The sequence below is a fragment of the Etheostoma spectabile genome, chromosome 15 (assembly GCF_008692095.1).
Source record: "Etheostoma spectabile isolate EspeVRDwgs_2016 chromosome 15, UIUC_Espe_1.0, whole genome shotgun sequence".
NCBI lineage: Eukaryota > Metazoa > Chordata > Actinopteri > Perciformes > Percidae > Etheostoma > Etheostoma spectabile.
Window position 1 is genome coordinate 14163226 of NC_045747.1, and position 13769 is coordinate 14176994.

The window sequence follows — 13769 nt, forward strand, 5'->3', positions numbered from 1 at the left end:
GTGTGTGTGTGTGTGTGTGTGTGTGTGTGTGTGTGTGTGTGTGTGTGTTTAAAGGCTGAATCTTGACTAAAAAAGCTGATATAAGTGCATGAATATAGGTCAGCATAGTGTCAATACAAGTATATCAGCCCCAGCATGTGTGCAGGTGGGGGTTGTGTTATGTACATTGAGGCATCACTATTTCCTGCACTCAGTGGGGGCCCCTTATGCAAGCAAGTTCCAATTTACACAACCTTAGTTGCTTTTGTAGACAACACAGTGAGTGAGAGACATGTTTTACTAAATTTAAATTACACAGGCATTCAGTGTGTCCACCTAATGATTTAACCTGTGTGATGATGCTTTATACTGCAGGGGTTGTGTTTCACAGTCTAGCACCCCTTCAGACTTCAACCTCAGACTCAAACCTTCAGATATGTACCCCGCACATCCGCACTCTTAAATCAATTTTTCCATAGCCTCTACGTCATGTCACAGACCACAGTTCAGGTGGTGGAAAGTAACAAAATACTTTACTCACGTTGAGTAGTTTAGATGTGTATTGTGTATTTTTCAAGTAGTTTTAATAAAAAAAGAAGAAGAAAGAAACCACTACATTAGCCGTTGTCAAATGAATTCTGGTATTTAGCCTATCAAGCATTTACAGCAGGTAACATTATACAGGTAGAGCACCACCACCCCCCACCGTATTTGCATCTCTATTCACATGCCAGGATGCTATACAGCAATGCCAGTGCTCAACACACACACAGGTGAGCCAAGATGTGTGTGCGTTAAAACACACAGTAGCCAGCCTACCTAATTGGGAATATTACAAAGAGGATTACCAATGGCCGCTGAGGCAGATGAACTCACGGTAGTATTGTTACTGTAACTAAGTAGTCTACAACAAAACCTTTGCGAGTCTGCTCTATCTGCTCAGTCCATTCATCAAAGTAATGTTTGCCTTCTTCATTCTTGATGATGATGCTGGTTGTATTATTTTACAACAGCATTGTTTCATTGCAAATGAGGCATACATGACCAATGCCTAGCCTGCTTATCAGTCCGTTCATCATTAAAGCTGGGCTTTTCCACGTCAACTTTTCGCTTCATACTCTTTGAGAGTGACATTTTTACCTGACAACAGCCGTTTCCACCAATCAGGACGCTGCATACTAAAACCATGTTTCATTAATCACATGCTTTAACCATCACTCCTCAGTGAACTGCCTCCTTGTCTGAGATCTTTTCCTAGTTTAAGAGACAGTTTTCATTATGGAGTTTCTATCTTTTTAGGAGTTTGCTCACAAAAATACGTGTAAAAAAATAGCATTAATTCAGTAAGAACGGGAAAACTTGGATCAAGAAAAGGCATATTGGGTATAAAATAATTTTGTTTTCTTTATTTGAAAGTCTGGCTCCCAGAGTGTCGGCTTAGAAAAATTCTGTCCCTTGGAAAAAGGTAGTTTATGACCCCTGTACTACAGTGACCAATGCATCTAGGCTGCCTACCAGGCATAAAACAATATGTTTTGTGGCATTGCTAATTTTTTTCTAGCCCTAGCAATCCGTACGAACAACGTGTGTAGGACACTGGCTAAATTAATACATCTAATTTGCTCATACAGGCTACTTAGGTGTGTAGAAGCTAGCTGCTAGTCTGGCTGTGAACATTAGTCAAATGTATCAGCAGTATGAATGGTATAGGTAGAGAGGGTTTTTTTGGAGAGGATTGTTGCATGAAATGTGATGTGCGACATGTTTTATGTTTTCATTACATGTGTACACATTTGTATAGATTTTTCTTTAATTAAAAACAAAATAGTTTTGTATTTATGACCCCTTGATATATTTTCACTACACAGGAGAGATCCTCCGCCTTGTTTTACAGTTAAAAAAATATATGTAACTAAGTAACTTTTACTTAAAGTACATTTTAAATAAACTATTTATTACTTTTACTTGAGTAATCAGTCATCAAAGTATTGGTACTTTTACTTGAGTACAATATTTTAGTACTTTTTTTACCTCTGCAGTTCAGGAACCAATGCTGTAGGGAACGTGTGTGTTCGTTGGCATATTTGTTTGTATTCTCTGCTTTCAGTAAGTAAGTGAAGACATTCTACTTTTGATTAAGTTTTGTAAAATGTACTGTAAGTCAGAAATAGTCAACTTTGTCAGAAGGAAAACATAAGGGAAACTGGTGTATCTGTTTACATTGCAGCCAAACAAATTCATGTTGTGTTAATAAAGAAGTTAGTCAATGATAATTTCAACAGCAAGTAGTTTTCCACACAACAGCGGGGCACATTAAAGTTGGTGGCATTGCTGGTATGGAGCCTGTCGCCTGCAGCTCTTCATGTAACAGCTCACAGTGGTTGCTCCTTCTTGTTCCATTACTCCCTGGAATATTGATAATTGATCCATTGTCAAAAAGATGCTGAAAATATCTTGTTTTGTAGATGCGTTTCCTGTTTTATAATTAAATTACATTTTTTGCCAGTTAAATGTTTTTAAGCAGCAGAAGGAGATGTTCAGCTTGCATTAGCAGTACCTTATTGCACCTCTGATACAGTGTTAAGAAAGTGATACAGTGTTAAGAAAGTGAACAGCGAGGCTGTTATTATTGAGATATTATAGCACTTGTCTATGTGAAGGCAATTTTTCGTCCAGCACGAGAATGGCGGACTATGCCACTATCAATGAAATCTACTATTAGAGACTACATTAGTAACTGTAAAGAAATTAAGTGTCAATTGCAGAAAAAGCTGACCATATGTTGTCAATGAATCAATTATTTAACTGATTTTTTTTTAAATCTTGAAGAGTATACCTTTTAGGTTAGAGTACATTTATGGTTTGAATTTATCTAGGTCCAGTTGAGAATTAAGACTCTTGTGGTTGTGCTGAATGCAACTGTGTCCAGAGGCAAAGGATAGAAGTCAAATGTACCTAAAGAGATCTGCAAAGGCAAAAAGAATGTTGTGTGCAAAAGATTGAAGGAAGGCAACTTTAGTTGTGGAGTTGTCATAGTAAACAAACAGATTGCATTCAACATGTCATATCGAACACATTGTATGTGTACTTAAAGTCTAATGAACACGTGGAAAGCATGTATAAATTTGTGCAGTCTTTTGTATGTTGTACGCATTGTTTAGATTCTGTGTTCATTTTATTTTGCAACTCACAAATGAGACCCAGTTTGTATGGAAATATACGGATATTGTGACTAGTTACAATAAACTGTAAGAATGCATCCAAACAAGCAATTATGGCTTTCAACAACTAAATTTGGCATGTTGCATGCTCATTATAATGCTGGTAGAATACATGCAAGCAAAACTTTGCTCTTAAAACTTTTTTTCTTCTTTTATTTTTTTCTTTTATTTTTGGCCATAGGGGAGAAGATTATATGCAGCACAGCTTATGGACATAGTGCACTTGAACTAACTAAGCCACCTAATTAACAGGGCTTTGTCCTGTCATTCAGTCTGTTCACTCCCTTTTTGTCTCCACAGCACCTTCATCATTGAGAAACAGCCTCCACAGGTGCTTAAAACCCAAACCAAGTTTGCCGCTACAGTGCGCCTCCTAGTTGGCGGGAAATTGAACGTGCACATGAACCCTCCGCAAGTCAAAGCCACCATCATTAGTGAACAACAAGCCAAGGCCCTGCTGAAGAACGAGAACACAAGGAAGTAAGTCCAGTCCCCCATTCATGTCACTGTGTATTTAAAAATGTAAAAACGCTAGAAACAATTACAAAAAGGACATTTGAGTTTTCTTCTGGAGGTTCAGACTTTAGCGACATGGTTAGTAATTTTTTTAAATCAGATGTTTACAATAACATTTCACACACAAATGCTTTTACGCTGCAGCGATAACTCGCATCCTGCTGTTTCCTTTTTGACACATTTCTGGTATTCCTTCTTCATTTAGTGGGGGCACCACAACTAGCTCATGTGGCACCAAAAAGATAAGGTTTCTTGATTTTCTATTGGGATTACTGAATCCCAAGACGAACTCTGGCCTAATGTGTTTCAGACCTTACCACAGAGACGTGGCTGGAACTTGAACAATGCCTCAGAGGAATCTATGGCGTGGATGCAGAATCCACATTTAGCCTGTTTCACAGCCTCATTTCACATTCCTCCTGACAAATAGAAACCTTCCAAGACTGTAGGTCAGCCAGAAAGCCGGTGGTTATGTGTCAATTCAATAGCTCAGCCATCATCTGCTGTTTTTCAGCTAAAGCACTTAGTATGGCACCCTGCAGCCCATAAAGATCTGCTTGGTGTTCTCTTATGTAGAAAAGATAGAGGTGATTAAAGCTTCCAATTATTTGAGTGTGAAAATAATTCCTACTCCCTGCATGTGTTCTCTCCACAACTCGGCTCCTGCCGTCTAAACGAGCATCATTTTGTTTTAATTTGTTCTTGGAAGAATATAATTCTCAGCACTCAAGTGCGTCACAGCCGACTTTACAGCTAATTGACTCGAACATTGATTGTCTTTCTCCTTCAGTGACAGCAGTGGAGAAATTCTCAACAATAACTGTGTGATGGAGTACCACCAGACTACAGGCACTCTCAGCGCCCACTTCAGGAACATGGTAAGTGCTGGGAATCATATTTTCCTATAATAGCTGTAAATATATTTACTTTGGATGAAATAGCTTCACTTATTTTTAATGTTGTTCCAATAGCTTTGAGATTTCTAGAATAAATTGGCAGTATACTGCAATAACATTTAAACTAATTTAGAAGCAACAGTGTTGAGCTGCACTGCAACTTCCAGTGTTGCAACTGTGCAGCGTGGGTATTGCAGTACAATGCACAAACTCACGGCAACTCAGCAACGGCTTTGCAGGATCCGCCTGGAACTCTAGCAGAGCCTCTCTCTACATCACACAAAAATCATCAGAGACCTCCATGCATTATTCACATATCAGTCCCGTAGACTCAAAATGAATTATGCATGCATGTATTATATCTAAGTATGTATGTACTGTGTATATAATGCGTGTGCATCGCCAGCCAAATTGTACCGTGTATCCAGTATCGTTTTTTCTTACACATGTCATCCATCATGTAGTCTTTGAAGAGGATCAAGCGATCGGACAGGCGAGGAGCAGAATCCGTCACAGAAGAGAAGTTCACCATTCTGTTCGAGTCCCAGTTTAGTGTCGGAGGCAATGAACTTGTCTTTCAAGTCAAGGTAAGAGGGTGCAGATAGACAAGGAGAAAAAGACCATATTAGCCTGGTGGATGTACAAAGGCACTATCCATTCTTACTTCTGCAGGAGGAATCTGTCTATTCCACTCCTAACATTGGTATACAGTTCATCAGTAGAACCAAACTTCCTTATTCCCATTCTTTCTCTATCTTCCTCTCAGTGGTTTTATGTTGTTTAATTAAAACACTGTTATTTACTATTAAATCCAGAAAGATACTATGAAGGCCTTGTTGTTTAGCAGTATGTGCTGCATATATTTGTCACAGCATTCTAATGCTGACAGACTCCCTTCTTTCTCTCAACAGACGTTATCACTTCCTGTAGTAGTGATAGTTCACGGTAGCCAAGACAATAACGCTACAGCAACTGTGTTGTGGGACAACGCTTTTGCAGAGCCGGTGAGTGAATGTTTGTGTGTGTGTGTGAGTGTGTTTAAAAGTTTATATAGAGATGATTAAATGTTCAAATTAGCCTATTTGTTTTATGTTTCAGAAACACTTAAACATAGCCGTTTTTATGTTTTAAATGTACCTTTCGCATTTAGAACTTAAGTTAATTTATCAAACAAAACTGCCAAAAACTTTTAGATTCAAATTTTTCCAGTGTTTAGATATGTGGCTTTTTCTAATGAATAAGTTTTGACCATTTTAGGCAACTGAAAGGTGATGCTGCCGGTACAGGGACCCTGCGATGGGCATATGTTCTTATTCTCTGACATTTAAAATCTAAACCAAATTTAAATAAAAACTAAGTAGATTAAACAATAATAAAATATTGATTTGATTTGATTGTTCAATAAAAATATTCAATATTTTCTGCCCTTCACATGAATGTGAATGCATAGGAATTACCTTTTTTCATTTAGGATCAAGTTGATCGAGTTATCGAGTAGATTCATTTCTTTTTGAACAAAGTTTATTTCAGAATTTCTGTTAACACAGCTTTGACAATTCACTGCGTAAACATGGTTGGACTGGTAAACATCCCCCAACCCAGGATAACATTCAGAAGGTGTACAACTTAAACTGTGCAATACAAATAAACGAATGAACACAAATATTAACAAGCAAATAATGTAAAATAATCATAGTTCAAAAGAAACCAGTAGGTGCATTTCTGTATACTGTGTGTTTGGTCTATCGACTTGGTTATTTATTAATTTTTTCTATCTGGATCAATTCATGAAGAATGTGCTTAATCCTTGCAGAAACTGTGTAAATAGAAATAGCTGCATGTGCTTTTATTTAGTGCTCACGTTTGCACTTTTTATCTACACCTATGTTTTGGCATTCTGCTGCCGCCTTGCTTGCGTCGATAAAGTTCATGTGAATCCTCTGCGTCTACAGGGACGGGTGCCTTTCCTCGTGCCAGATAAGGTGCTTTGGCCTCAGCTGTGCGATGCCATAAACATGAAGTACAAGGCTGAGGTGCAGAGTAACCGAGGCCTGTCGGAGGAGAACCTGGTCTTCCTGGCTCAAAAGGCCTTCAGCAGCTCCAGCAACAACCCTGACGACTACCGCAACATGACTATGACTTGGTCACAGTTTAACCGGGTCAGCGCCAGTCTCTGCCTCTCTAGCAGCTTGTATAAATACTAATGCATACTAATGATCTGTTATCAGTTTTAATGTATGGACTTCTAACATACTCACGGAGGGCTTTCTCCTCTGCATTTTTAAAATGCCCCCAAGCCAGTCTCGGTAAGGGTTTTCATCCGCATGCTTGTTTTCCATGGAATCATTTACTATTGGTTATTCATACATAGAAATATTTCGTGGTCCATTTACAGCGATTCTACAGCCCTTTTCTGTAGTCGCCTTGGGTGAGAGCGCCTCATTGGTGGCCAGGTCTTCATCTTAATGGGCCTGTTTGTCCTCACAGTGAATAGCTGGAGGCCTCATTTTCTGGCTCAAATCAGCTGGCAATGGCATAAAACACACTCACATTAACCACACACCATCAGTCTCATTAGATTACAGGAACATCAAGTTTCCGCCGCTTCACAGACTGGTGTATAAGCTACACACATACACACAGTTTCTCTCGCTCTTCTTTTTTCCTCACACACAACAGCTGCACACATGAGAACAAATATATATATATATATATATATGTATAAATATGCACACGCATACAGTACAGGCCATGGGTTGGTTGTACATGGGTGAATGTGAAAACATTTTAACAATATTCTATGTGCATTAAAAAAACTGTTTTTTCTCAAACATTTTGTTTGCAGGAAAGCTTGCCAGGGAGGAACTTTACATTTTGGCAGTGGTTTGATGGAGTAATGGAACTCACAAAAAAGCATCTCAAACCACACTGGAATGACGGGTAAGGGAACTGCAGAGTTTTTAAGTCAGGTTCAAATTTTGGCTGTAACATGTGGCAGAACAGAAAAATAAAAACACTACCTACACGGTATTTATTTTCAATTTAAACTGCACATTCTGTAAAAGTAAAAGTTTTCCTGTCACTATGTTGTCAGTCTTTACAACTCAGGCAATGGTTTACAGTACACTCATGATTCTCCATGGCACCCTGGGGAGCTGGACTTGCTCTCCCCAATAAATTAGGATTGACCGTTTTAATGTCTTTTCTTTCTCTATATCTCTCTCTTTTTTTAGAGCCATATTGGGCTTTGTGAACAAGCAGCAGGCTCAGGACATGCTCATGTCCAAACCCAACGGTACTTTCCTTCTGCGTTTTAGTGACTCTGAGATTGGAGGAATTACAATTGCCTGGGTGGCAGAAAATCCTAACAAAGCAGGTAAGACATGTAAATTTGTTACTGTTATGATACAGGTAGTACAGTTAACATGTTTTGATATTAGGTCTAGGAGATTTAATCACTGTTGCTAAGCCTTGTTGATGTACCAGCTACTGAACAGCTACAACATGCATTGAATGACATAATTGCCATTATTAAAGCTTTAGAGCGTGACTTTTTGATATTAATGAATATCTGTTACATTCAAGCCATTGTCAAATGAGTTGCTACAAAGCTTCACACAACTCTATCTGTATTTCTCAGTATGGCTATGTTCAGAAGAATGTGGCAGTAACTTTCCCCGCACAGAAACTTGAGAGAAGATAATTAAGAGTCCATCATGTTTTTCAATCCTCCGTGTCCTCCTTGGCTACTTGCATCTGCGTGGAGGGGGTGGGGCGCGGTCACGGAAGGCTTGTATTATGTGGACACGCCAACATTTTTGTTGACAATACTTTGAATTCTTAATGGGGGAAACAGAAACTACGCACTATAGCTTTAAGGAAGGATGCACCTTCACGTTTTGTGGTCAATCTACTCGTTCACCTGTAACATCTTAACCAACTGGGAGGTTGACTCTGGGCCTGGCGTCCTCGTGCCATTTATTGTGCACTGATCTCACCGTTTCAGTTCATTGAGGTTGACAAATAGACTGAAACTAAACAAACCCTCAGGCAGGCTCATGTTCAGTAAGACCTGCCTTCTTGAAGCTTGGCAACCAATCAAAAATGACAAATGATAACCTGTGTGACCGTGACAATTAACAACCCCAAGTTTGAGATGATTTTTCCAACTTTCAAAAATCAGCACGAACAATGTTCAGGATAAGCCAGATACATGTTAAGGCTCCTGGCATCTATCACAATTCAATGTTGTGTTCACTACTCAATAAATCTTTTATTGTAAATTTAAATTGGCCAATTGGAGCATTTGAGTTAGATGGCACTTTGATAATATAGAAACTTCTGCCAGTGTTGTAGTTTTTAGCAACAGTATTTTAGATGTATCTGTAAAAATACTGAAATTAAAATGTTCTGAAGAAAGGCTGATTATATCGCTGTTATTGCTGATACTGTGGTGTGGGTGCTGTGTTTCTCCAGGTGAGAGAATGGTTTGGAACCTCATGCCCTACACAACCAAAGACTTCTCCATTCGCTCTCTGGCTGATCGCATCAGCGATCTCAATCACCTCCTGTTCCTCTACCCCGACAGACCCAAGGATGAAGTTTTCTCCAAATATTATACCCCACCACTCTGTAAGCAACCTTCTGTTTGCACAGGCTGCTGTTACTTCCAAAATTATATGTCACAGCTTCAAAGCCTTTATAGTGAACAGATGTATTGATTGCTGTAAAGCGACTGTACTGAGCGCTCTCCCTGTGCTTGTTTGTTTTAAAGCCAAAGCAGTGGATGGCTATGTGAAACCGCAAATCAAACAAGTGGTGCCCGAGTAAGTATCACGCTTCCTGTTTGCCTTTCCTCATGTTCTTCCATTCCTACCCCATCTCTCCTTTCCTTCTTCCCTGCCGTCCAACCACCAGTTTTTCCTTTGTGGCAACATTTAGAGTTAATCACTAAATATTGGACCCTGAATTCAGATCAGCTATTAGTTAGCTGTTACAGTTGGAGGAGGCCAATTAGGGATGGCCAGGGTTCCTGAGTGAGCTTGTCTTCCACTCATCATTAGAGTTAGGCTTGTTAGTTAGCAAGCCCCACTCTCTGCCTGTCTCCACGGTTGGTTCTCCTGCGGTACAGAGAATGGCCATAATGATTGAGCGAGGCCTGGAAAACACGCTGAGGGTAGTTGCTTAGGCAACTGCTGAACATAGACTTATAGGCTTTTATCTTGTGTGTGTGTGTGTGTGCGCGCGTGTGTGTGTGTGCGCGCGTGTGTGTGTGTGCGTGTGTATAGGTTTACTACAGCCAATCCAGACCCAGCAAGTGGAAATCCTACCTATATGGATCACGGCGCCTCCCCAGCACCTGTCAGTCACCCTCACACCTATGGCATATACCCACCTATGTGAGTCAACAAGTCCTTTGAACATTATGAGCGTCTCTGTGTGAGTGTGAATTTTCTGAGAGTAAAGAGTGTCTTGTTGCTCTTGCTGGATTATATTGGTGATGTGCTGCCAGCTTGTCTGAGTGTGGTTTGGCTCCACTCTGTGTCCTGTGGCAGGAGTGACTCTATGTTGGATGCAGACGGAGAGTTCGACCTGGACGACACCATGGATGTGGCGAGGCATGTAGAGGAGCTCCTTCGGCGGCCCGTAGAGAGCCAGTGGGGTGGCCAACAGTCCTGACCCTTGACCTTTTATCCTGTGATAACACCAAACAAAACCTGCCTCCCAACTTGCCCCCACTTGCATTGACATTTCTCATGGTTTAATTCCATTCATTTCTCATTTCTTTTTTCAGATAGCTACATGTGAAATGTTAATATTGGTTGTGATTTTCTTTTTCTGTTCAACATGAGAGCATGCATGTCAGTGACTTCTCCTAGTTTTATTTGTTTCCATAAGTGTTTGTAAAACAGACTTGGTATAAAGCAAAACCTACAATGTTACAATATTGTGAAAAAGAAAAGGTAATGCTCATTCACATGCGTGGATGCATTTCCAATTGATTTTGAACAGATTTAAACAAAAAAGAAAAAAGAAAAAGAAAAATGCTACTGTATGAAGTCGTTTTAACAGTTACATGTTTTATTTTATTTTCTGCTTTGTAAATGGATTATACGTATTTTGATAGTGACATTGAAATTGCCCTTTGACAAAAAAAAAAAAACTTTAATGAAGAGTTTTGCTTTTGCTCTTAACAACATAATCGGAGTCATTGCTCTGCAGAGTTACAGTCAATCTTTTTGAATCCATATACACTAACCTAAGGCAGAGCGACTCTCTTTGCTCGGTGCAACTGACAGCACACACATCAGCACACAGTACACGCACGCAAGTGTACAATGTATTTGTTCTGATTTGTTCACCAGCTGAAACCCAGCAGGCGGGGAGGGGGGGTTTCATGTACCTCCCTTGCTCTCACAAGGCTATTTGTCTTCTGTTTGTATCTTGAAATGCAAATCTAAGCATTAACCCAGCGCTGCCTGCTTGTCCTCTCAGGTCCCTCTGCTCCCCTCATCAATGCTACCTCGCCTTATTCTACTGACAGTTGTTGTTGTTTCTGCACCACATTCAACACACCAATAGGTACGTCCATTAGGTTTACTTCTCGCGATTTGTGTTTATATGTGTGAAGGAGATCTCCTTGTTGTCCGACTGTTGCTTGAAGCTTGAAGCCACTCACCTGATGAAGTCTAGAGGCATGAAGTGTCGCTCGTCTGATCGGGTACTCCTGAGTATTTGGCTCCCTTCGGACTTTTCTGCCCATTCGTCCACTTGTCCCAATACTTGTATCACAACACTGTGGCCATACGGGCGTTCGCAAATCTCTGTGTGACAATATGACGCACCAGCATCTGAAGTTGCAAGGCATATAGTATAGAGATAGATACAGGCTTTTAATGCTTGCATAGACTCACCAGCCGCTGGGTCACATATAGAACTCAAGGATGTCGTGTCATGTCAGTTTCTTTGTATGGATTTTGTTTCAAGATTAAGTTTCATTGTGTGTCCCCTTTTTGCTACACATAAAAGATAACCAATAGAAAAGGTTGAGACTATTACCCCACTCCCTTCTCCGACACACATACATACACAATTCTGACTGTGTGTGATAGAAAATATGTCAACGGCCTTTCAGCTCAGGAATGAATTGCTTTGCTTAGCTGATGTATAAGCCAAGTAGAAAAGGATCAATGTATACAGAATATATGAATTTATTTTCTCTATCATAACTCTATTTTATTATTGTTTCTCTGGCACTCCCCCTATTGAATGTAACCCCCTTTGCATGACCCTGTTGAGGATAGAAGTACTAATGCTTCCTCAGTCTGAGCAAGTGTCAAGTCTCGTATCAGCAGAAGTATCAGTTGAAAAAGGACACAGAGCAACTGGAATTCAGGGAAGAATTAATGATGTACTTTTGTGTTTGTCAAACAGACATTACAGTATTAAAGAGATTCCCTTGTCTATCTTTCATTTCTTCCTCAGACATTTTTTTTGTATGTTGCTTTTCTTTCCCGTTTTTATAATCTCAAGCTACATCGGCAGTCTTGTGATATATCCTTCATTACAATTTTTCTCATCATTTTTAAAGCTTTGTTCCACTGTAGCGTGTGTATTATTTGATGATGTAGATGGCGCTGTGTGCTGTTCAATGTATATGTACCATGTTTGTGGTTTGGGTTTATCACAAGAGAAAGCTGTTGAGTTAAGGAATAGGAAAATAAAGTTTTATAAATAATTTTAACTCAACCTGTAGAAGTACTGAAGCTTTTAATGTCACTACAAAATAAATGCTATTTTTTTTTAACGTGTGCAGTCAACACCCTTTAATCCCCAAGCAGCAGTGTGGCACTCCAGAAGCTCACCTGGATTCAACAGGAGTGTGCAAGGACAAAGTTTTTTGTGTAACTGCATCATATACACAATATAAGGAAACACTTTTCTGTCAAAAGAGTTACTGTGCAATGCTGCAATAATAATACAGTGCAACATGTGAAGTGAGACAAAGGGGTTTCATGTTTAAATATATAACAAACTATATCACTTACCAATACTCTACACTTTTGATCTGAGAAAACTCGGCTTTGGGCCAAAGGAATGTATTTTACAGGTATTTCACATGAGAAAGTCCCTTATTTTTCAGAGAAACCCTTCATCCTATCCTTTGAAGAAACCACAATTATACACCATGATTAAAGTTATTATGAAATAATATAATACGTTTACTTTAAAGGAACATACCATCAGACTTTTCTTCACTGCAGACTCTTTTCCATTGTTTAGATTTTTGGATGTTTATCCATCCATCCATCTTCATTCGCTTATCCGGTATCGAGTTGCAGGGGCAGCAGCTCCAGCAGGGGACCCCAAACTTCCCTTTCCCAAGTCACATTAACAAGCTCTGACTTGGTGATCCCGAGGCGTTCCCAGGCCAGGTTGGAGATATAATCCCTCCACCTAGTCCTGGGTCTTCCCCACGGCCAACTCCCAGCTGGACGTGCTTGGAACACCTCCCTAGGGAGGCCCCCAGGAGGGATCCTTACCAGATGCCCGAACAAACTCAACTGGTTCCTCTCAACGCGAAGGAGCAGCGGCTCCAAACCGAGCTCCTCTCGGATGACTGAGCTTTTCATCCTATCTTTAAGGGAGATGCCAGCCACCTTCCCAAGGAAACCCATTTCGGACGCTTGTACCCTGGATCTCATTCTTCCAGTCATGACCCAGCCTTCATGACCATAGGTGAGAATAGGGACAAAAACTAACCGGTAGATCAGGAGCTTTGCCTTCTGGCTCAGCTCTCTTTTTATCACAACAGTGCAATAAATTGAATGTAACACTGCTCCGATTCTCCAACCAATCACCCGCTCCATTGTCCCTTCACTTGCAAACCCCAAGGTATTTAAACTCCTTCACTTGGGGTAAGGACTCATTCCCTACCTAAAGAAAGCACTCCATCGGTTTCCTACTGTGGACCATGGCCTCAGATTTTGACGTGCTGATCCTCATCCCAGCCGCTTCACACTCGGCTGTGAACCGATCCAGTAAGTGCTGAAGATCACAGGCCGATGATGCCTTCAGGACCACATCATCTGCAAAAAGCAGGGATGAGATCCCCAGCCCACCGAACTGCAACCCCTCCCCGCCCCGACTACGCCTC

The 13769-nt window shown here is 40.3% G+C and overlaps 1 protein-coding gene across 3 annotated transcripts in view; it reads left to right on the forward strand.

The window, feature by feature from the left end:
- Positions 1-12415, forward strand: part of stat5a (signal transducer and activator of transcription 5a) — a 64852-nt gene extending 52437 nt beyond the window's left edge. For 2 of the 3 annotated variants that reach the window (XM_032536477.1, XM_032536476.1), the window contains 11 exons: positions 3501-3680; positions 4507-4594; positions 5077-5199; positions 5524-5616; positions 6565-6771; positions 7458-7552; positions 7846-7988; positions 9089-9244; positions 9387-9438; positions 9901-10011; positions 10168-12415. In XM_032536477.1, coding sequence (XP_032392368.1) covers positions 3501-3680; positions 4507-4594; positions 5077-5199; positions 5524-5616; positions 6565-6771; positions 7458-7552; positions 7846-7988; positions 9089-9244; positions 9387-9438; positions 9901-10011; positions 10168-10291 — 1372 coding nt within the window. In that variant the 3' untranslated portion in view covers positions 10292-12415. Of the gene's footprint in view, positions 1-3500; positions 3681-4506; positions 4595-5076; positions 5200-5523; positions 5617-6564; positions 6772-7457; positions 7553-7845; positions 7989-9088; positions 9245-9386; positions 9439-9900; positions 10012-10124 lie in introns of all 3 variants that reach the window. The other variant, XM_032536478.1, reaches the window with a different exon arrangement.
- The last annotated feature ends 1354 nt before the right edge of the window (positions 12416-13769 follow it).